Source organism: Microchirus variegatus, assembly GCF_963457635.1.
Source record: "Microchirus variegatus genome assembly, chromosome: 4".
Classification (NCBI taxonomy): domain Eukaryota; kingdom Metazoa; phylum Chordata; class Actinopteri; order Pleuronectiformes; family Soleidae; genus Microchirus; species Microchirus variegatus.
Genome location: NC_139805.1, coordinates 2359675 through 2384117, shown reverse-complemented (window position 1 = coordinate 2384117; position 24443 = coordinate 2359675). Strand labels below are relative to the sequence as shown.

The 24443-nt window shown below is 39.9% G+C and overlaps 1 protein-coding gene across 1 annotated transcript in view; it reads right to left on the bottom strand.

The window, feature by feature from the left end:
* Window positions 1-2445: 2445 nt before the first annotated feature.
* Window positions 2446-24443, bottom strand: part of cita (citron rho-interacting serine/threonine kinase a) — a gene marked incomplete at both ends in the record, with an annotated part of 63503 nt that continues 41505 nt past the window's right edge. The window contains 23 exons of the mRNA XM_083888374.1: window positions 2446-2469; window positions 4296-4683; window positions 6970-7152; window positions 7397-7475; window positions 7602-7682; window positions 7894-8022; window positions 8155-8263; window positions 10036-10128; window positions 10276-10415; window positions 12456-12591; window positions 13166-13246; window positions 15602-15646; window positions 15967-16136; window positions 16361-16465; window positions 17191-17282; window positions 17371-17551; window positions 18592-18729; window positions 19177-19200; window positions 20022-20183; window positions 21008-21200; window positions 21333-21440; window positions 21661-21801; window positions 24314-24418. Coding sequence (XP_083744500.1) covers window positions 2446-2469; window positions 4296-4683; window positions 6970-7152; window positions 7397-7475; window positions 7602-7682; window positions 7894-8022; window positions 8155-8263; window positions 10036-10128; window positions 10276-10415; window positions 12456-12591; window positions 13166-13246; window positions 15602-15646; window positions 15967-16136; window positions 16361-16465; window positions 17191-17282; window positions 17371-17551; window positions 18592-18729; window positions 19177-19200; window positions 20022-20183; window positions 21008-21200; window positions 21333-21440; window positions 21661-21801; window positions 24314-24418 — 2907 coding nt within the window. The remainder of the gene's footprint in view (window positions 2470-4295; window positions 4684-6969; window positions 7153-7396; window positions 7476-7601; window positions 7683-7893; window positions 8023-8154; window positions 8264-10035; window positions 10129-10275; window positions 10416-12455; window positions 12592-13165; window positions 13247-15601; window positions 15647-15966; window positions 16137-16360; window positions 16466-17190; window positions 17283-17370; window positions 17552-18591; window positions 18730-19176; window positions 19201-20021; window positions 20184-21007; window positions 21201-21332; window positions 21441-21660; window positions 21802-24313; window positions 24419-24443) is intronic.

The window sequence follows — 24443 nt, the reverse complement described above, 5'->3', positions numbered from 1 at the left end:
ATTTCTAACGGCTAGTTTGCAGCAACTAGGAGCTTTTTGACCATAAAAACAAGTTAATATATGTAAGTAGACCTCCATAACTAACATTTATATGCAACAGGACCACTCTATGTGACCTTTAACACCAGAGTGTTTGTGTTTACATTGTGATGAAAAGCAAAGTTGGTCCACACCACAGCATGTACAGTATGTGTATAAAGTTTGTCAATGTACTCAGTAAAACCAATTGAGAAGAGACATGTTTTATCGCTTTTACACACACAAGCACAACATAAGGATGCAAATTAGAAGGGAAAGACAATGCTTATACTATTTAATATTCTGTGACAAAGTCTCTACAGGGAACGCTAATAAAACTTTTTTTTTTTTTTTTCTTAGCAGACATCAATATCATATCCATCGTTACGGCATTGTGATTCAGAAATGTGTGGATAAACTAATTGAAATGCAAAAGATTTAGGGGGTAGAGAGTCCCACAGAAACCAGTAGAAAACTTGTGCAATATTTCGCAGTGGGTGCTTTTTTTTGTTGTGACCACTGAAGCTGTTCTATGCTCTTAGATGTTGAATACATTCAGGAAGATATTTTTGTTGTATATCTTAAATAAAGAGCAAGAGCAAATTGGAATAATTCAAGATGCATCTCCCTATAAAGAGCTCTACTGTTGGCGGACACACCAGGCAGGTTAAAAGGACAGCGTTTGTATTCTAAATACATGACTGAAAATTATATATATATATATGTATATATGTATATATGTATACATATATATATACACATATATATGTATATATAATGGGCCTTTTGAACGGTGGCCATTTGAGGAAATGACTGATCACTGTCCTGACTTGCAAGTGATCAGTAAAAGCTGTGCTTTTTCGGATGAAACATTTCAAAATGGCCGCTATGCAAAGGACCCACTTTTTATTTCCAGGGATCCAATTGAGATCTGTAGAAATAAAGATTTTTTAAGTGCAGTGTGGACGGATTGTAGTGCTTTTTACGTTTAGTCTGGAATATTTAGCTTTTAGCTTGCTATGAGTGTCGCGTTAAAAGAAAACAAACGTTTACTAATTAGAACTGTGCAAACGGGTAAGAAAAGGAGATATTATTCACGTGCTTCATTCTTGAGATGTGGAATAAAAATATAATCCATATATGAGGCAGAGGCCAACGGAAGAGGACGACAATCCGTTTCATTTCAGATATACATATCCATGCCATTTACAAATAAAGGGAAAATAAAAAAAAACAAAGATTATTTTCATCTTTCACTTTGAACATTGTTGGGTTACATATAATATCAAGGGAGGTTGTACAAAAAGAAATGCTCAAGTACGATGTTGTAAGCTTCAAACATGATCCTTTTTTTTTTTTTTTTTCCCTTCTCCCTCCGGTCATATAACTCAGCACTGAGGTTTTGCCTTTGACAGATGAAGTGCATACATGAGTCGGACCCAGATACAATCACTCACTTGATTAAAAGACGTTTGGACAGATTGAAAGAATACTCATTGAACATTCATAAGGACATGTAATAACTGTTTTGTTCTTTAACAAAAATAGACACGGCTTAATCCAGCCTTGAAATTCCTTCTCAATATATATAAAATTATGTCTTGTTTATTTACAGTCAGAGAGCGTTCTGAGGGGTTAGAAAGGTCCTGTTTCATCACTGTGTGGGATAGTGTGTAGTGCAGCTTTTGCGTCGACCTACCTGTAACGTGTGGGCAGACGATCATCCAAGTGTGTGGTTGTACAGGGAAGGAAGGTTTTTAATTTACTTACATTTTTTAGTCACATTTAGTGTTTTGTGCTGCAACCGTCCTGATTTCTTTCACTAGCCAAAGTCTGAGTCAGAAGACTGAGGTTAGCTAAAAAAAACATGATTGTTATTAGCTATTAATGATTGTGTATTGATATATCAGTGCAGGACTGGAGCCAGAAATGCTATTAGATGTCCGCTACTCTCCTGACCTCATCTGCAGCTACAGTGGAGAGGAGTTTGTGTTTGTGAACATATCTAGTTGACCTGTGAAATAAAGTTGCTACGGCTGTGCTTATCTTGGGCGCGAGAGAAACCTACCAGTCGAGACTAATTTGAGAACCCATACCTCATTTTTTGACTACCTTCTCAGAGAATAAAGCGCACTCTGTTGCAAAAAAACCCTGCTCAGATTTTAAATATGGCATTTTGTTGAACTTGTTGACTTGGGTTAAGTTCATTAAGGAAAAAATAACCTGATTATAATGACATCTCTTTATTTCTGTCATTCTCTCTCTCTCTGTTAGAGTGTTTTCCTCTGTGGGTTTTTCTAGCTTAGAAAAACAGAAGTTTGGCAGTGTTTTTCATCATGAGGTGGCGACAGTCTCACTGGTTCTTCCTTTTCCCTTTTCCAAAGATGGTTTTCTCTGTCTACGCTGGGTATGTAGGTCTGCTGCAGCTCAAACAGATGATTGGTCCCATACCTGCAGAAAACAGACACACCATACAGTCAGCTTCATACATGCAAGAACTTTTGATCATCAAATGAAGTGGAACCAAATGTAGGAACATGTATACTGTTTTAGTTACAGAAGGCCACAAGAATAGAAGTCAATTCAGCCTACTGTTTTGGTAAGTAGTCATATCATGGTGTGTTTGCCAGTATGCAATTATACATATTAATGCCAATATGGGCGCCGACAGTTTGGAATAATTAACTTTCTTGCCAAGTTAGGTGAGAAAATCAACAGCACTCTCATATCTAACTGTTAAATATGAAGTTAACACAAGTAGCTGGGTAGAATATGTATAGTCTGACTGTGTACAAAGGTATGAAATGTGCCACTAAAGATGTAATACCAGCAGTTCCCCCCCGATAACTCAACAGAGCAAAAGAAACGTTTCTTATCACGTCATCCCAGCCAAGACATAGACATTCTTCTTAATGCCAAGTTCAGCTATTTCCATCCATCCATTATCTACCGCTTTATCCTCCACCAGAGGGTCGCGGGTGGTGCTGTGCCTATCTCAGCAGACATTGGGCGATAGGCGGGGTACACCCTGGACAGTTCGCCAGTCCATCACAGGGCCACATATAGAGACAAACAACCATTCACTCACACACCTACGGTCAATTTAGAGTGACCAATTCACCTAATCCCCATATCGCATGTTTTTGGACTGTGGGAGGAAGCCGGAGAACCCGGAGAAAACCCACGCACACACGGGGAGAACATGCAAACTCCCTGCAGAAAGGCCCTTGTTCCGAAGTTGTTCCAAACGAGGCTCGAACCCAGGAACCCGGGTCTTCTTGCTGCAAAGGCAAGAGTGCTAACCACTACACCAACCGTGGGCCCCTCAGCTATTTCATTTTGTGTAATATTAAGGAGGGAAGAGACTGATTGTGGTACCTATAGGGATGTTTTAGAATAAGTCGACATTGATCTTGTTTTGAAGTGGAAGCTTACTACAAAAACAAAACAACAACCTCCTGATATGCTTTGGACAGGGAGGGATGAGTCTTCTGTTTTAACTACAATCTGCAGTCTCACCAATATGATGTCACTAAATCCTTCACACCGAACCTTTAAAGGTCACATAGAGTGGTCCTGTTGCACATATATGTTAGTTATGGAGGTCTACTTACATATATTAACTTGTTTTTATGGTCAAAAACCTCCTAGTTGCTGTAAACTAGCCGATAGAAATCCTCTTTTCCGACAGTGTTTTTCTGCTGCGAGATTTCAGAGTGAACTTTCACCCCCAGAAGACAGAGTCTTGTGATTGGCCAGTACTATCCAGCACATCCGTTCTCAGAAGCGCAGCGCCCCCCTCTGGAACGGCAGATGCACTGCTCCTCATTATAAAAACATTGTTTTAACAGTGTTTAAAAATAGCTTCTTCACGACTCCCCGCCACAGTCCCTTTATGACTTTAAACCGGAGTCAGACCCAGAGTCAGAAGACACTGTCGCTCGTGAAACACCTCCACAACGGACGTTATTCTTCTTCTGCGGTTCAATGTACGTAACCGGATGTGCCCGGACTAGTGCCCGGAGCAGGACGATCGGTTGTTCAGGAGAACTGCTGCTTACGTAACTATTACGGGATTTTCAGTGATCTCGTTGAGCCCCAAGATTACAATCAAACACAACGATCTCAGCAATAGCTGAACTGTTTGTTTAGAACCTTCAGGCTTCATAAACAAGGTAATGACGCAGATACACACCAAAAAAAACAGCGATAATAGGAACTTCCGGTCTAGTTCCGCTTTAACAAATTCTACGAATCAAGAGAAACGTGTGACTGACCTTGTTAACAGAGTTGATGGGAGTCCGTCCGGAGCCAGTATGGAGCCTTTGGCGCTCTTCGAACCTTCCAGGGGACCTCTCCCTACGCACGTCCATCATCCGGCCGGGGGAGCGGTCCATGCGAGGGTCAGCCATGGCCCGGCCCGGGGAGCGCTCTAACCGGGGGTCAACCATGGCCCTACCTGGAGACCCCACTATCCGGCTCTCCAGCATCCTGCCGGGAGACTTCTCTCTCTCCATGGGACGGCTGGGGGACTTATCGCGACGGAACTCGGTGCGAGCTTCTCTGTAGCGGTGAGGTGTGCCGGGATCTCCGTGGACCAAGGGGTTGGCCGCCAGCCTTTTAGAGATGTGCTCATTGTACGACGGAGGCCCGCGTTTGTTAGGGCTGTGAGGGAGGAACCGAGGCATGAAGACGGGCACGGGGCATCGATTTAAGCAAAATGAAATTTGAGGTATTGGGATATGGACTTTGCTTGGCACTGTGGGAATCAGGTCAGTGGGCAAATGCGGAGTGGACAAAACATTTTTTTCAACACTGAGCAAGAAAGGCCCATTTGTTTGTGAGCGTCTGATTGTTATAGACCAGTCTCAGGACATCAAAGGAGGAAGTGAGTCTTTATTCAACAATTTCCTTGCTACATTCAAACAAGAGATAATTTAAAAGGTCTTTTCTTTCAATCTCATCAAGAGGCAAATTACGATTTGTTACAGATAAAAAATGAACCCCTCCTCCTGCAAAGAATGAAATTCAGGAGTTACACTTTAACATGCCATGAGCTTAATTCAACAATCACCACCTGTGCATGTAAACCTGTGTCCGTCAGTGCCAGCTAGTCCCAGTGACCTTTCTAAACCACCACCACCTGTGTTTTGCAGTGCAGGTTATCTCTCATGTTATATATTTCACAAAAAAATAATGATGAATAAATGAGATGGTTAAATAACTTTCAGGATGAGCCTTTAAATGAAGATGTTTCTTTTCTGTCAGCATGATTTATTATTTTTTTTACAGCAGAATTATTCACAGAGTGTTATATTTTCTCCATCTATTTTATTTCACACTATAATGAGTTATTACAGATGTGTCGATAAGACAACTGAGCATGTGTTTCCAATGCAAAAAATCTAAATTATAGCTTTAATTTGATTGTGCTTTTATGTAAAGCATAGAAGCACTTTCCATAAAAGTTTGTTTGAGTAATCCTGATTATTGCGTGAGATAATTTAATTTCTCTTCAAAGGCAATGACATACGTAAAATATGTACAACATTTCAAATAGTTACTCTATTCCCAGTTGAAAGCAGGGGCTTTCTTTGACAGATTTGTTGGAAATAAGGAAATGCCATCAATTTCCCTTACAGTCAATTGTGCCTTATATTTGAACTTCCTTCTCTTCTGGTCAAGAAGCGTTTGAGAAAGATAGTGAAGCTTTCTAGGTTTGTATTTGGACCGCAACAAGCGATTATTTTCAGAATCGATTTATCTGTAGATTATTTTCTCATATAAATGTTGTGTTGAAATTCTTATGAGCTGCGTTACTGGGTAGTTGGCAGTGGGTGGTGCGACATATTGTCTGCACCAATTAATGGTGTAGCCAGTATTTCAATTCAATGTAAACTCAATCTCTGATGATACATCATGGTCATTTTTTATGTTTTAATATTCAGGGTTCTAGCTAGCGCACGGTAACGCTTCGCTATGACTTGCGATTTTTGTGAGTTTCAGTGCCGTGCCGATTTCCTTGTTGAAACGTGTCATGTTCTTGGCTAATGTTCGATCTGATCATACCAGCATCAAAGTGTGGAAATAACAAACGCACGTGTAGTATCGCAAATCGTATTTCAGAGCAGTTTCTCAGAGAAAATTGGACAATCCCACTCTGAATGAATCTGATGGCAAGTAAGCTGGCTAGCCTAGTCGAGAAAGGAAACCAGCAGGCCTGGCACACATCAGGTCAAAAACGATGCGGCTGCTTCTTGTAAATGAAAGGACAATGAAGCTGAAGGGGCGAAGGAGTCCGACTCCAAAAAACGCAAAAATTGGGCATCGACCTCACCAGGGAAGAATGAATTTCCCTGGATGGAAATATCGTTTGATGGAGCTAGTATGTCATTTTGAAACACATTTTTTGAAAGGCACTTTGACTTTTTTTTTTTCTTTTCAGTTCCTACCTTGTAACCTAAACAAAATTTTCTGCCCTAAAAATTTGATTTCGATCCTGAGGCTAATATTTGGCAGATTATACCTCACCTATTCCTTGTTATGCGTTTGAATAACTTTAAAAATGTCCAACTATACTAACTATATGTACAACTCATGAAATACACTTAAGTGTCTCCCAATGACTCGATTTCATTCCACACCAACCCCCCCCACTTGGTCGCTGGCCATTACGCTAAAATAAAATCCTGGCAAGAACCCAGTAATATAATACATTTCTTGCATTCAGCACCTAAAAATATGTAATCATTCTGCTTAAGTAATACAAGATACTACAGATTTGTCCTGTTTCATTAGTTTACTCATCCTTTCATCCCAGAATGTATTTGAGCTATGCACATGAAATGTAGTGGTGGAGGTTTTACAATGCCAACATGAAATTAAATATATTATCAACTACAACAGAATGTGAGCATGCCGATGTGAGCTGGGGCTGAAATGTGATGTCACCTGCGTCCGGAGCTGCTGCGCTGCAGGTCTCCTCCACCCTCCTGGCTCTGGACCAGGTTACCTTTGCAGCAGATGACCCTCAGTTTGTTCTGGTAGGATGAGGCCAGGTAGATGGCGCCAGAGGAGATGGCTGGGCCCAGGTAGCGTGGGTTTGGGATATCCAGGTGTGCATACGAATGAGGCCTGGAAAGAGAAAATGACATCAGGTAATGTATCATAAATCAGCAGTGAATTAAATCAATGATTTGCTGTTTTTTTCTTGTGTGCTACATGTGAGCACCAGTAAAAGCAATTATAGTAGGGTTGATTTGTACCCCCCCCCCAAAAAAAAAGTCTGTGTAATATAACATGAACTAAAAGAATGGTTTTATTCAGTTAACCCTGATAATAATAATTAGCTGTTTTGCTGTTTAATAGATAATCTTACCCAAGAGCAGCATGTCCCTGAATCTCAATAACGTCCAAAGAGTTGAAGTAGGTCACAAACAGGTAAGGTTCTCTGTAGGCTAAAAAAAACCAAACAAAATCAACAACAACAAAAAACACACAATCATATATGTTTTTTTGAGAATGAAATAACTGAATGAGTGAATATAAATATTTGAAAGAAAGAAATTCTACTGGACACTCACCAAAGGAGAGTGGCAAACGGCTCCATTTGATATCATCACTTCTACTCCTGCGACCATATGCATCCACAAAAACACCAAACTCTGCGAGGAGAAGATAAATCAAATAAAACTGCCTGTTTGTAAATATATAGGACACAAATTATCTCCTGACAAAACTAAGCAGAAACCACGTTCTACACAAGAACTTTGCGTTCTCCCAAGCGTTATATTTGGTTGACATGCTGAACTGAATCCACATAGTATGGGCAGCACATGATATGAGCAGCACACAGACAGAGAGTAAACATCTCACCGTGGAAACAGAGCAGGTATTCATCCTTCTGTGGAGCAGTGGTGACCTGAATGATGGAGATGGGGAAGCTGTGGGAGGACGCAGCAAAGACAGCTGAAGCTAATGTGACATCGTTTTTATCCAGGAACTCTGCAGGAAAATAAAACACCTGTATTATTAGTCGGCTTGTTCAGGTGAGCGTGTTCAAACCTCAGAGAGCTCAGTAGAACGCTATCTGGTTGAAAAGAAGCAATATTTTAAAAAACAAATGTTACTCTTTACCTTCCAAAACATATTGCTTCATCTCAATTTCATAGAACTTGTTGGTGCCAATAATAATACTGTAGCCGGTGAAGTGGATACAGCTGCAGGGCTCTGACGTCTCAATCTCCTGTAAATACAAACTAAAGTTATACAGCGACACTTAATCAAACTCATCGCTGCCTTAAATAAGACACAGTTTCATCTCCTTCGTGATGAAATATGTTCTGTGTGTGATTTATGAAGCATTACTCGTTTGGTTAAATGTCAGTGGATGAACAGATCATCATCTTCTGGCTTCTCTCTTTAGGGGTCGCTGCAGCAGATCATCTGACCATCTTGCCCTATTCCTCGTCTCCTCTTCTGTTACACCAACTGTACTCATGTCCTAAACATCCATGAACGCTGTCTGTGGTCTTCCTCTTTTCCTCCTGCGCGGCAGATCAATCTCGCCAATATAATAACTATCCCTCCTCCGCAGGTGAACAAACCATCTAAAACCTTGACTAAAACCTTGAGAGTTCTAATCCTGTCCGTCCAGGTCACTCCCAACACAAATCTTATTATCTTCAGCTCTGATACCTCCAGTTGTGTCTCCTGTCTGTTAGACAGTGTCACTGTCTCCAAGCCATACATCGAAGCATCTCACTACCATCTTATAGATATTATAACATGACTTAAAAAAGGAGACCTTCTGCAGGGGCCCACGGTTGGTGTAGTGGTTAGCACTCTTGCCTTTGCAGCAAGAAGACCCGGGTTCCTGGGTCGAGCCCCGTTTGGAACAACTTTGGAACAAGTGCCTTTCTGCAAGGAGTTTGCATGTTCTCCCCGTGTGTGCGTGGGTTTTCTCCGGGTTCTCCGGCTTCCTCCCACAGTCCAAAAACATGCGATATGGGGATTAGGTGAATTGGTCACTCTAAATTGACCGTAGGTGTGAGTGTGTGTGAGTGAATGGTTGTTTGTCTCTATATGTGGCCCTGCGATGGACTGGCGAACTGTCCAGGGCGTACCCCGCCTATCGCCCAATGTCAGATAGGCACAGCACCCTCTACCAGAGCGACCCTCTGGTGGAGGAAAAAGCGGTAGATAATGGATGGATGGATGGACCTTCTGCAGCTCATTGGGCCAAACAGGAAAGCCTCTGACATCAAGCAACGATGAGTAGCTTTAGTTACCTCAACGTTACATTTTACTAGTGTTAATAGAAAATGTTCATTTAAAATCTACAGTGCAATCACAGACATATGAAGAGTTACTGCACAGTGAGAGAGTGTGCTCAAGACAATTAAGGGACAGTTAGTTTGTGGTGTTATGAGATTTTAGAGAGACGGTGTTCTTCAAAGGGAGTTTCATGAGAGAAACAGAGAAAGATTCTGCTGCTCTGAAAGCATTAGGGAGCTTGTTCCATCACCGGGGAACCACAGGAACAGTCCAAAATAAGATTGCCTTGTGTGCAGGGAGGGCAGAGTGAGACAATTTGAGTCATTGTCGTTGTCGGTAGACTGTCAATATCAATGTCAACAGATCTTTAATTTGCCTGTATTTAGGAACTGCACACTTCACACATGAGTCACAAGAGCAGTGTTCATGCTAACCTGTTAACATGGATGCTGAAATTAAAAACATGAAGGAAAGCATCAGTGATGCATACACCATGAGTCCAGTGTGAACCACACGTACGACTGAGTAGTGCAGTTAAAGGACGTGGTTGATCATTAGTGTGCCTGCAGTCAGTGAGTAAAATACTGCAGTCTCTTCTTTCACCGTTTTGGCCAGAGTATAGGACTCTTACTCTTAACTGTTGCAAGGCATTGCCAGTGCAAGCATAGCCATGAGGCTCTACTATAGAAAATTGTATTAGGAGCTTTACATTAGGATATTTACCCCCTAAAGTCAACTCACCTTTCTGATGCAGAACTTATTGAGGCTTTCGTTGTGTCGCAGGATTGTAATCTTATTCGGCATAGCAGCACAAATACAAGTCCCATTATCAATCTGCAAAGAGGGAAACAATCAAGACGGCAGTAAATATCTTCAATCAGACAGCACAACGATATTACTCTGTTCATCAACTCTGACCACGTGATAGCATAACTAACTGGAAAGACTTTGCTCTGCGTAAGTAACAACAGTCTGACTCACCTTTCCAGAGGAGAAGAGGTGGCATCCCTTCACTGTCTCAAAGATGAAGGGGTTGAGGTCAGGCTGAGCTGGGAGATGGGACTGTGACAAAGATTGTTTCACTTTCTTGATCTCCACTAGACACAGCGCCCTGTCCTCTCCTGGAGGACAACGTGAATGAAAAAATGCATAACAGTGAAGACACAACATTTGGTTCGGTTCACATAGTGATCCAAATCGATTACCATTAGGGATAGCTCAAAACATTTTTTGTGTCCGATAAAAAATACCACAATCTTAAATATCTATCAGTGACCCTTTTGCCTCTTTAGGCATTAAAACTTAAGTTTTAATGGCTTAAGTTTTAATGAGATATTTTTACTGATACCTTTACCACCAAGCTACAAACGACCCGTTTCAAAACATAATGCTAGTCAGCAGTCATCATTCTTCATGGGGTTTTTCTTACACAGAAATGTCCCCTGAACTCAGATTTCCAACTCGGAAAATCGGATCACCTCACCAACCCTGACATGGGATAATAGCAAGTTTGTTGTATTAACCTCTTCTTCCCTGACCCTCTTTTTGGAGTTCCTGCTCGACAATGACATGCCCATAGAGTAAATCTCTGCAGTAACACGCTCTATGTGGATTTTCTTGGTATCAAAATAAAGATAACACTTGTGAGATTCCACCAGAGGTGTAAGTTCCACTGTAGATGCCACAATAAATGTACATGGAACACAGCATAACTGAAGGATTTTTTCTCTCGCCTAAAAAAATATTGCATTTTAAAGCAAATATCACCTTTAAAATATGCAGTAGGAGCTTAAAAACACATGGAAGTCATGTAACAACACGTGGACATGAGCTATGCAAAGTCTGATGCTGCTGAAGTGAAGCAGAGTGAAATTACAGAGGTTTTAGTAAAGCGATGTCTTGGCGTTCTCTCTTTTGGCTCAGTTCGGCACCATCTGTGCCATTTGGGATTTCTTAGGTACCAAATTATTAAAACCCATTTAATTAGATTAACATGTCACTATTGGTCTAAAAAGAACTTGTTTTGAAAAAAAAAAAAAAACAAAACTATGATAACTCGCTGTAAATGGAGGCTCCCTGTGCAGTGCGTAATAACTCTGTGACTCTGCAGCGTCTTCAGTTACGCAGCGCCATAGCTCTGGCTCTGGCGTTTGTGCGGACATTCGCCCTTCTCTAATCAGAACGATCTAATGTCGCTCTGTAATGATCAATCAGACCGGGATTTGTTCCCAAAGCATGCTGGAAAGTGGTAAGACAACATTTCTGCTTGTATTTCTTGAAAGCAGGGTTCGTACACTTTTTTAGTTATCATTTTCCATGACTTCTCCATAACCTTTCATTGACTTTCCAAGACCGAAAATCGGTGCCATCCCACAGTCTTACATGTCCATTTGTTTTGACTGCAAATCTTTGTTAAGACTTTCGTCAAATAAAAAAATGTATGCAGTTTGTTGCGACATTTCTTTCATTATCAGCATTTTGCATGTCCGTGGTCGACGTCTTTCAGTTTAAAGCTCTCCTTAAAAAAACACTCTGTTGTAACGTTCTTTCATACTTATTGATTTGAATTATTATTTGAGTAATGCTTTAGTCATGGTTAAAAGAGAAGAAGTGGTTGTATTCTGTAAGGGCTTTTTTGTTGTTCACGTTTTGGTTCACGCCTGCAGTATACACTTGCAGACACTGCGTGGCATCGTTTGCATGTGAATTGTTGTCCCCTATAGGGCGTCTCCTTTTTTTTTTTTTTTTTTACCTCAGAGTAAGAAAACACCCCCGGAAGTGTGTTGCCTTGTGTTTTTAGCTTCTCCGTTAGCTTTTGTGTGTTAGCCGGCGAAACCCACACGCCAGGACTGAATGATCTTCTCCGTGCGCCTTATTTGCATAGACAGCAGGGTTTCCCCCAGTAATTTGATTTACTGACATAGTGTTTAATTTTTAACTGGTGATATATTGCTAAGCTAATTGTGTGCGCAAAGAAGTGTTGTTATCGACTGATATTGCCAACAATGGCCAACTTCTCAATTGGAACTCTGTAGACATCACTCCCAGTTAATGTTCACAACAATTTGCACTGAATCAACTGCACAAATACTGTATGTTAAAATGACAAATAAAGACTGAACAATTGAGGATATTGGCCTCATATAATGTCATGTGCTAACCAGTGATCATTAGCAGCTTATCGAGCTCCTTCAGGATCTGGATCTGGAAGACTGAGGTCAGCCCGGGGATATGGGTCAGAGAGTTCTTTATGACATTCAGAGCATACAAACCCTCCTCTGAGCCAACCAACACAACCTGAGGGAAAGCACAAGGAAGACAAAGACTCAACAAGTGAATATGCAACAGAATTGTGTAGCCTTCAGAGGAAGTATCTAACAGGAAGGCTGAATAATGGGAGGTTGGATGTGACAGACTAGTTTTTCCGGGTGTGTCCGAATTGCATCAGACGATATAATTTCAACTTTTTGAAATGCACTTTCAACACATCGTTTAATACTCAGGCCAAGGAATCAAGTCAAACTGGTCTTTGTCCACTGGGACATTAGCTCTGAACCTCCATAATTCAGACGAAGCTCCTGAATTTTCTTCTCACACACGCATCCAGCAGCAAAGCAGCTGTGCTGACAATCTATTCTCTTTGTTTTGATTATGTTTCTTGGTTTAATGTGTTGATTTTATTCAATAAGGCTGGTCGTCTCAGCAGCTCCCATGTTTTGGTTGCCTACCAACGACAAGAGTATGACCCCCAAGCACCTCAGTTAAAAACAGCTTTGGCTTCTTCCACTTTTTTAAAAATTTATTTTTGGGCACTGCATGTGATCACCTCCTAATCCAGCTCACATCTCTTTGTTCAAGTCTGTCCTCGTACCTGGTCAGTGAGAGGCAGTGTGCAGTTGATGTCCAGACGGTCGTCGCCCTCAAGTTTCAGCAGCGAGTTGCCAAGAAGTTTCTATTCAGACAAGAAACAAACACAGAGACACGGACACGGTGCAATAAATGAATAAAAGATTTCGGGAGGATAATTTAACAGGGATGACCAGGGATTGAGCAAGCATTTGATGCTAATCTTGGAAAGTTTGATGCTCAAAGCTAAATACAGAAGTAGTTGGTATATCAGCTGTATTCCTTCTCCACAGCAATAGCCACTTCACACCAGTATAATAAAACCAACAATGGAAATTAATTAATTAAGGAAAATATTTTTAGTTTATTAATTTAGTATATTTAAATTTGTACTGTCCTTATGGTCTTCCTTGCCGGTTATAGACACAGGGATTGGGATGAACCTGACCAAAATAATTGTGATTCACAATATTATTGGGAAGATTGTTAAACTTAGACAGACATTGTCTTCCGTCTGCAGCTCCTCATTGTGGCACATTGAAAAATAACTATATGCTGGTGAGCTAGACAGGATTTTCAAGTCACTCTCAGTACAACAGTGTGCAAACCAAATAACTATGTTTGTGTCACCACTGTATTAGTCTGTTATTGTTTACAGTTTTGTTCCTCGCTTTTAGCTGGTCTGTTAAGTTATTGTTTACAGTTTTGTTGTTTTGTTTTTAACTGGTCTGTTAAGTTATTGTTTACAGTTTTGTTTTTTTGTTTTTAACTGGTCTGTTAAGTTATTGTTACAGTTTTGTTTTTTTGTTTTTAACTGGTCTGTTAAGTTATTGTTAGTTTTGTTTTTTTGTTTTTAACTGGTCTGTTAAGTTATTGTTACAGTTTTGTTTTTTTGTTTTTTTGTTTTTAACTGGTCTGTTATGTTTATTGTTTACAGTTCAGTTTCTTGTTTTTAACTGGTCTGTTAAGTTATTGTTTACAGTTTTTGTTTTTTTACTGGTCTGTTTAGTTATTGTTTACAGTTGTTGTCCTGTTTGTCTTGTTTGCCTATATTTGTCTTATTTTTATATTCATGATGATCGCAATAAAGGAAATTCACCACAATTTACTTATTTTTAGTGCTTTTTATCATGATGAGCAATAATACAGTATATAACATCCAACCAATACACACACCATTTTACAGAAGTCACTACTGACAGTTGCTGTGGTGTGAACTTGAGTAACTGAGTGAAAGAAGGATTTATCTCACAACAGATCAACTATAGCCAAGCATACTAATCTATTTTATCGAAACCTTTGGAATAGTTATGTTATGAAGCGGTTTGGTTTTCATCCCATGTATTTAGCAAAACTATTCATTAGGCTTTGTGGGAGCAGATAAAGAAGATCCTCAAGAATGCCCAGAATTATGCTGGTGCCATATACAGCCTTTTAAAAACACACAATGTGTATCTACACTGCAAAAATTGATTCTGAAGAAAGAAAAATAATCTAACTTTAAGGGGGGTCGTCTTCCTAAGATATTACAGCATACTTTAAGCTTTAATTACAAGTAACAAGCCAAAATGTTTACTACGTCTATGTATTGAGGATGTGTTGAATATAGAAATAGAATTCACCATCAGGGATTGGTATGCGAGCAAATATAAGAAACTCTCAAACGGTATACATTCTTAAATTTATCAGGTTAAGGAAGAATCATTTTGTGTAAACATTTCATAAATGACATAATTGCTTTGCTTTTGATAAGCACAGTTTTGTTTAGACTTGGACCTGTTTTTCTTTGCTTTGAGGCACATTACAGTCCGAAAAGCAAAATGTGCTTCCCCTGGCACATTACTTTTCTTAAAACAAAAACGTTTTAATCAATTTAAGAATATCTGGCTTATTTCTAGTGGGGCAGTTTTCACGGTGTAATAGTTAAGTTGTTTCAAAGGGGTTAAATGGCTGTGATATTGGACAGAAGACTGAGAAGAACTGTTTTCATACTTCATACATGTTTTCATAATTCTTTACTCCACAAGTCTTTACTTCAGAGACTATTTTCTAACATATATATATATATATGTGTGAACAAGAGAAACTGTGTTTGTGCTTTACAGGGACATTAACAGAAATCTGCAGTCTGACACAAGCTCAAGTTGCAAGGGGAGCATAGACATTCAGTGACAGGGGCTAAGCAGAGCATTGCTTTTGCAGAAGCATGCAGGCCACGCCACAATACAACACAACGTATGACACCAGGCCAAAGGCGCACAGCAATGTCTAATCGCATCCATGCACTGTGTTGCTGTATGTTTTATGTGTGAGCTATTCCCATGAATCGTATTCAGTATCTGAGCCTGAGACTGCGTTGACCTGTACCGAACAGCAGAATTTGACATATGCGCAAAGCTACTGCATGCTCAGCCGGTCGGTCGACTGATGCCACAAGCGTTCGTGCAGGTACTTACTGTACCTGAACCAGTGGGGATAGGTTCTTCTGTCTTTTAGAGACACCTGCCTAAAGTATGATCCACAAAACCCAGTTGAATGGAGATACAAACGCACAGTGTGGAGACGTCCACAGAGACGATGACAACACACAAATAAAAGACCATGTTGAGAACATGCAGAGAGAGAAAGAAGAGGGAGGGGGAGAAAAAGAAGTGAAGGCTCTGGCTGATGTTTAATGGAGGTATCCAATATAGTTTCACACCAAATGCTACAGCCCCCCCGGGATTAAGTTACAATTTGAAACATGTTTAATATCTTATATGTTTGAAAGAAAACCTCGAGAACCAAGAACCAATCTCAAACATATAATATTCCCACAATACTTACAGCATCAGAATCCACTTTGTCTTTAGATCCACGGCCACCGGCCACCACAGACTCTAGCACAGCCACCCAGCGCTGCTTGTCAGGGAAGCTGGGGGCCATGAAATAGAGAGACTGGCCTGGCCAGCAGGTGGTGTGGGGATGTGACTCCAACTTCAACACATATGGGATGTCTGTGCACATAAACAGATACATTGACTGCATTGCTTGCTTGTTAACAGCTTAATTTCAAAGCTCAGCAGAATGTTCAACACAACAACATTTTTGTTGTGTTGTGGAATCACAGTGAGTAAGATGTTATATGTGGATCAATTTTAAAATGCAGAGCCAGGATGATACGCTTAACATCCTAACAATAGTCTGTGCTTTGGAGAATAGGGTGGTATTGATCAGTTACCTGACTTGGCAGTGTTGATGAGCTCAGAGGCTCCAACAGCTCCGTGAACAGTCACATCTCCATCAGGCATACAGAGTTCAAACTCCTCCTCAGCCTTTACACAATCTGGAATAGACAATACACAAGATTTCCTGTTAAATTCTGTTATTTAACAGGATTGTGTTTCCAATCGTCATGGAAACACAAGACATTTTATTTAAAACTGGATGAGAAATTTTCTTGATTTGGGACACAGGCAGTTTTGTTTGGGTCAACAACTAAATTGGCTCATTTTAAGTTGTGATTTACTCATCAAAAGATATACCCTTTAGAATTCTAAGATTGATATAGTAAATTAGCCACTAAACATTGTTAGAAACACTTTCTTATGCACAAATCTTCAGTTGTAAAATGGGTTGCAATAGTTTGTCATCTTTAAAAAAGTGGATCCCCATGTATATATGTATATATATAGACCGCACATATATATACATATACATATATGTATATATATATATATACATATATGTATATATATATATATATACGTATATATATATATATATACATATATATATATATATACATATACGTATATATATATACATATACATACATACATATATACATATATACATACATATATACATACATATATATATATATACATACATATATATGTGTGTGTGTACATATATATATATATATATACACGTGTGTGTGTATATATATATATATATGTATGTATATATATGTATATATACACATACATACATACATATATATATATATACATATATATAAATCAGCAAACACTGCTATTGTCAATGGTAATGAATATAAATACTCACCCTCTCTTGGTTCATTGTCATAGACGGACACCTTGGTTCCATCCAGCACCACATACTTACTCTCCCAGCCTTGCTGACCACGCTTTCCATTTCTATGTGAACAAGCACACATTGACACTTTTAATACTGTGTGTGTGTAACATACTGTATGATGTTAAAATGTCAGACTGCAACAATTACCTGGGCTGCTTCATCCATCCTTCCAAGCGCACATGCCCACTGGCCTCTTTGACCTGCAGCGCAGGCGAGTTTGCCTTTTCTCGGCACAGAGCCTCTGAAAAGTGAGTGGCATACTCGGCTGGCAGACCGCAGGTGGCCGGAAGACAAGGTGAGCATTTAGGGTGACACAGGGTGTGGCACTCTACAATAAGACACAGAGAGAGGGTGAATAAATGCTTACATGGAATATATTTTAAAGTATTTAATAATTTTTGTTTGATTATCAGCAATTCTGAAATGTTTTGAGAGTTTCAAAGACTCAAGTTTGAAAGAGAAAAAGCACATCACCATGACCCAAAACATTCTAGCAAGGACTGGGTGATATGACCAAAATGGTTGTTCCAGTTGTTAAATTAAATAAATAAATAAATAAATAAATAAACACAAATAAGTTGAAATCAATGAATACTATAGTCAGAAAATTAAGGGTCCAGTCTGTAACATTTAGGATCGTTTAAAGACCGAAATTTAGAAATGATTGTTTAAGTCTAGAGATGCTATAATAATTGTTTTTCCGTGGCCTCAAGAATAAACCTCTTATATGTATGAGATGGCCCCAATTATCGAGGCTGCCATATTGTGCCACCATGATTGTACAGCAGTCCATGAAGACAAACCAGACAGAGGGTACAGTGGAAGAATTCTAAACAAATGAAGAACAATATCATTTCTGGTATATGAAGGCCACAGCTCTTCAATGTACTTGGGAAAGGGAGGGGGCGAGCAGAGGAGTCCACCATTTATAACAATCGGCAATCTCACATTAGATGTCACTATTTTTAAACAACAGACATTTGTTTTTCTCCTGTGTAAACATTGAATAAAGCAATTGAGTTTTACATTGTAAGTAAAACAAAAACAAAACATGTCAACAGTTCACATTGATATTCAAATCATGTTTGGTGAAAATTGTTCTACTTTTATTGCCTTGTCTTGTAGCTTTTATCATTTTTATTGCCGTCATCACATCTGACAATAGCCGTGTTTTAGACTCACTTTTTAGTTTGGGAAATCACAGATTTCTTTTACAGGATTGAGAACATATTCTTCGCATGAGTCAGACTTTTTTGATGGCCACACAACAAGAGCTATTTCTGGGTATATTTGTGAGAGCCGGCCAACAATTTGTTCACCAAAATGTCTTCACATTTGGCTTTCACATCTACAGTGCAGGATACAGACCCAGACAAGTGGCAGCCTGTCGTCCAAAATGCACCGTGTCCAAGCAGACGGCGCACTTTGCAGCCCTCATGTTGAGACCCACAGTGAAACGATGAGGGATGTTGTGGTGCATTCTTTCCTTCACACGACGACCAAACTCTGCAAAATAAAAGGTGGAGGGAGATGTTAGAAAGGATGGGAGTCGACACAAGGAAAAATAGAAACTACCAAAATCATAATGAGATCCTGTTTTATCAAGCAGCATGGGGCAATTTGAATAATTAATTAATTATTTTTACTTGCAGATATTAAGCTATTAATGTATTGTAAAATAGTCAATCAGAATAAGATTATGAATGCCAATGAGCATGGAATGCATTAAAGCAACCTATCCTGCCATAAGCCATTTAAATGATGACTCCAGGAAATAAGGCAGAGGAAAAAGAGAGCACAACAGACTTAAAGAGACTTTGGTCGAGTCACACATTATTTAGACGAGACAGTTTTACAGTTTGAAAATGAAAATGTGTCTCGAGTATACAGCATAATGCATGTTAGATGAGCTCATGCATGTGAGGGGACACTCTGTGGTGACTGCTAACTTACTTTCAAAGGTGACCCTCCTCTTTTCTGTGAGGAGCAAGAGGAAAGAGACAAAGAGAGAGCAGTCTAACAATAGCTAAGTGATAATAAAGGAAGACGGATGACAATCATGTGTCTTAATCACAAAGCAAGTTTGACTTAGTCAGGCAGCCGTTATCCAAAAACGTGTCTCCTTGATGATGCACATGGAGGTATGGTGGTATCATAACTACTGGCATCATGGTATCAGTCTGTGACTGAAATTACTCAAAAAAATAAATGACAGATTTGGATGGAAGCTTCTGGGGAAGTACATTACATGTAGGCTGTGGCTTTAAGAGAAGTACTTAGATTTGGGTGGTGGTGACATGTATCACAATTTGAGTGTACAGACACTGAGGGAATGTGAGTTTCCTTGGCAAAGGATTGTAGTGTTGGAGTGCTTTGTCATGTAATTTTTCCCACAGAACAGTTTAAAAGATGGATAGAGGACAGCCTGGATAAAATCCAATCCCACCTGGCTAACCCACAATTCTTACTTTGTGAGACAGGCCTAAACAGGATTATAATTAGCTGAATAAAGGCACAGTGAATTAAACCCAAAACTGCTTTTTCAGGCCTAACATGCTGAACAGAGTTATCCAATTTTATTCAGCATCATAATCCTGCTTGAACAGACAACCCAAAGGAAAAAAAACACATATAAACACCACATAAACAAAATATGTGAACAAGGAGTCCCTTGTGTTGACACCAATTGCATGAGTGGAGGACACCCAGAGTTCATACCGAGTCAGATGAGCTGAAGGCAGCATTAATTCTGCTTGGGTGTTTGTTTTCTAGTCTGTGTGTATCTGTGTGTGAGTGACCTTCTGGTGTGGAGGTTTCCTTGCAGCGTGTGGAGGGGTTGAGCAGGCTGCTGGGGTTAGGTTGATGTTCTGGAGATTTGACAATGGCGGACATGAGGATTTGATGGCGAGCCTGGGCGGGAGTGGAAGGAGCCATGTGATCCTGGGCTTTGAAATGAGCCGCTGTGTGACCGCAAGCAAAAAAAAAAACAAAAAAAAAAAACCACAATATCAGATCAGTGATATTACATTTGGTTCAATTACCAAAAACACTAATTGATTCTAAAATATATCTAATAGGGCGTGGCAGGTGTAGGTAATGGAGGCAGGATGATGTCTTGATGTCACACTATTATCAAACCCGAGTAAGGTGCAGTTCACATGCAGTGTCAAAAAATGCTTGAATAACAAGTGCAAGAAGCCAAAGACATTTTCCTGTCTTTCTGTCATGTCCGTCACTACTAAACAAAAATAACCTGGGAGCTGCTGAGATGACTGAAGTTGTTGCAGCCTTACTTAAACTAAACTTTTAAAAAAACAGTCCAAACAAAAACAATGGATTACCAATCCTGCCTTTCCTTCAAGACAGCTTTGTTGTTCAATATGTGTGTGTGTGCGCTTATAAAAAATAAAATGCATGGTCTGGATAAATCATATTTCACCAAGTGATTCAGGAGTTTCTTCTCTGATGGAAGTGTCTGAGCCTGACATACGACTCCACTGAATATAACATATTTGTCCTGGCAAAAGACCAAACACTTAGTCGGTCAATTCTATGCGACACTGTCAACAGCAATTAATTTAAAAAGTCAGTGTCACGGACTGCAGGTACTTGTAAACTATAGGAGGATGATGACCCAGGTTTGACAATAGAACAATACCCCCTGGAGGATCAAAAATGTATCAACTAGGCTCCAGGAATAAGCTCAGGAAGAGATGGCATTAATTAAGATATATAGGAAATAAGAGAAGTGCTTGATCTGTTCACAAAAGAGATCTGACCGTACCCTCTTCCCTGAGGGATCGTAGCTCTATTCTCATCTTCTGCAGAGCCTCCTCTAGCTCTCCACACCTTGAACGCTCCTTCTCCAGCGCAACTTTCATGTCACTGTACTGCATGGGAACGGCTGGCTGGGCCTGTGGAGCCAGCGCTCCATTCGTCGTGGTGCCCACGTCTTCCCGTCGCCGACCAAATATACCCTGTTCCAGAGGGGAATGGTACTGAATTCATACATACAAATGCACAGATGTCATTACTAATGTACACGAATTCAAAAGCACAATTAAATCTGTGAATCTACCATGGATTATTATAAGAACTAAATAACGGACCTTCTTTTTCTTGGTGGGCTGATCCATTTTCGCCTGGAGGAAGTCAATGAGTTTGGTCTGCTGGGAGATGGTGCCTTCCATCTTCACCTTCTCATGAGAGTACACAGCCTGCAAGACGTATAAAAAACATCGTCTCAGATAAAGAAACACCTCTGACAATAACTGACAACTTAAGAATTTCCCCTGAAAGCACATCAATGAAGTACTAACCCTTACCAGTCTCGCTGGGATAATCGTTACTTCAGTTGTTCTAATATCTGACTAAGACTCCTTTTCTCCTCAGAGACCACTGCTTTTAATTAAATTGCGAAGTTGTTGCATCGGGCACCTGTATATTCTCCAGCTGGTACTCCAAGTCAGTCCTCTCAGTCTTGAGCATGTCAGTCTGGTCCAGGGCATCCTGCAGGCCTTGGGTAAGGCGGAAAATGTGGCTCTTTTGGAGGTCCATCTGCTGCTGCAGCTTACCTTGCTGTAGAAACATAGAAATAGAAATATATAAAATCAATCGCATTTCAAAGTGGTACAAAATAATTATCTCAAATGAAGGGAAAGCGACCCACAAAGTATTTAAAGCGGAACTAGACCGGAAGTTCCTATTATCGCTGTTTTTTTGGTGTGTATCTGCGTCATTACCTTGTTTATGAAGCCCTGACGGTTTCGAAACAAACAGTTCAGCCACTGCTGAGAACGCTGTGTTTTATTGTAATCTCGGGGCTCAATGAGATCACTGAAAATCCCGTAATAGTTAAGTAAGCAGCGGTTCTCCTGAACAACCGATCGTCCTGCTCAGGGTGGTAAGTCCGGGCACATCCGGTTACGTACATTGAACCACAGAAGAAGAATAACGTCCGTTGTGGAGGTGTTTCACGAGCAACAGTGTCTTCTGACTCTGGGTCTGACTCCGGTTTAAAGTCATAAATGGGACTGTGGTGGGGAGTCGTGACAAAGCTATTTTTAAACACTGTTAAAACAATGTTTTGATAATGAGGAGCAGTGCATCTGCCGTTCCAGAGGGGGGCGCTGCGCTTCTGAGAACGGATGTGCTGGATAGTACTGGCCAATCACAAGACTCTGTCTTCTGGGGGTGAAAGTTCACTCTGAACTCTCGCAGCAGAAAAGCACTGTCAGAAAAGACGATTTCTAACGGCTAGTTCACAGCAACTAGGAGGTTTTTGACCATAAAAACAAGTTAATATATGAAAGTAGACCTCCATAACTAACATTTATGTGCAACAGGACCACTCTATGTGACCTTTAAAGTGAATTTAAGTTGGTTTTACATTGTAAGGGAGTGATATTGTGGCAATGTAATCTTCAAACCATGGACGGGGGGTACTCATCTGGATTAGAGACGACAAGGAGATGCCCAGCTGGACGACAAGGACTCTGCAATATCTATCTATTGCGTTCTCTATCACTTTTTGCTTAATAATTGATGTTATATAAAATCTCTGGCGAATTGGCTGGGCATCACCTACATCAATGTCGTGTTCTATCAATGTAGTCAACAAACTTCCATCAGGTGACTTTACACTATCATTAGCTGTTGGTGAGGAATAACTGGTACCTCCAACTGTAGCAACAGTAGAGGTAACTACTGGCACAGGTATAAGAGTTGGAGATGCAGTATCATGTCAACAAATAATTAGTTGACTGTTATTTATACTTAATGTTTTCAACTGCTTTTGACTTTTATGTTCCTGACACACATTTATAGTACAGATGCAAGTGTAGTTTCCCTACTAATAGTCTGTTGATGGTCAAATATCCTTTAGTTGATAAATAACTAATTGTCAACTGATATATGCTTTGATGTTTACTTGACAATAAACATTTACAGCAGATAATCAACTAAGAATTGATTATACTTGTGATCATGTTGACATGATCCTGATAACTTTCAAGAGACAGACGAATCAGAAGTAAATAGTCAACTAATAAGACGCTGAAACAATCTACAGAGAATTAGTTAAATGATGGTTAATAGCACTGCAAAAATAGTATTTATACAGGCAGCTTGTATAAGGTTAGGTTTAGAATCTGTAAAGCACAACTTATTAGTCTACTGCCAGTTAGTTAATTGATAAACTCACCAGTTGAGTAAGTTTAAACTAGGGATGCACCGATCAATCGGCCAGTGATCGGAATCGGCCGATTTTCACGTGATCGGCCGATCAATCAGAATATTCCGATTTTAATAAGCCGATCAAAATGCACCTGCATCGCGCAGCATCAGCAACACACGTGCACGCGACTACACGCACATGTAGTAGAGTGTAGGGCTGGGCGGTATACCTGTTCACACCTAATACCGTTTTTTTTCCGTTATGATATGAATTTTTAATATACGGCCATAACTATGTATTTGATTACACAACATCCGCGCACCCGCAGCGCTGTGGCGGTGCTGCGCCGCTGCTGTCTGCTTAGCGAGTGAGAGCGCTCTGCATGTAAATGTTTCATTAATGTTTAGTTATTTGTTTCAATCACTGAATGAAGCCTGTCATATTTGGGACAAGAGTCAGGATCTTACATCACTTGCACAAAACTTTTGATCAGCACTCAGCATTTGTTTGTTTGTCATTTAAGCCTGTGTGCGCAGAGAGTTAATTTATCATTAGTTCATTTACTTATTTGTGTGTAGGTATTATGTTGTGAAATATGTTTGAACTTAAATAAACTTCACATACAGGTAGTGATTAGTTTTTGTATTTTTAGTTGGATATTGGATGTGAACTGATTGTATTTCTATGTTAAAATGTTCTATTAAAGGAAATATGCAAAAAATATATATCTTTCTGTATGCTGTAAAGTGGTTTAAAAAATTGAAATCGGAATCGGCTAAAATCGGTATCGGCAGGTCAATCTTCTTGAAAAATCGGAAATCGGAATCGGCCCCAAAAATGGCAATCGGTGCATCCCTAGTTTAAACTGATTATCTGTTGACATGATACATGATAGAGAAGTGTTTCTTATTGCACCTCTTCCATGAGCCTCTGTTTCAGTTCTCTCTCAGTCTCCAGTTTCTGCTGCAAGCTGCGGGCGTTCATCTCCAGCATGGCGTGCTTCTTCTCCAGGTCATTGAGCTGTGAGAACATACGTGTGCATGTT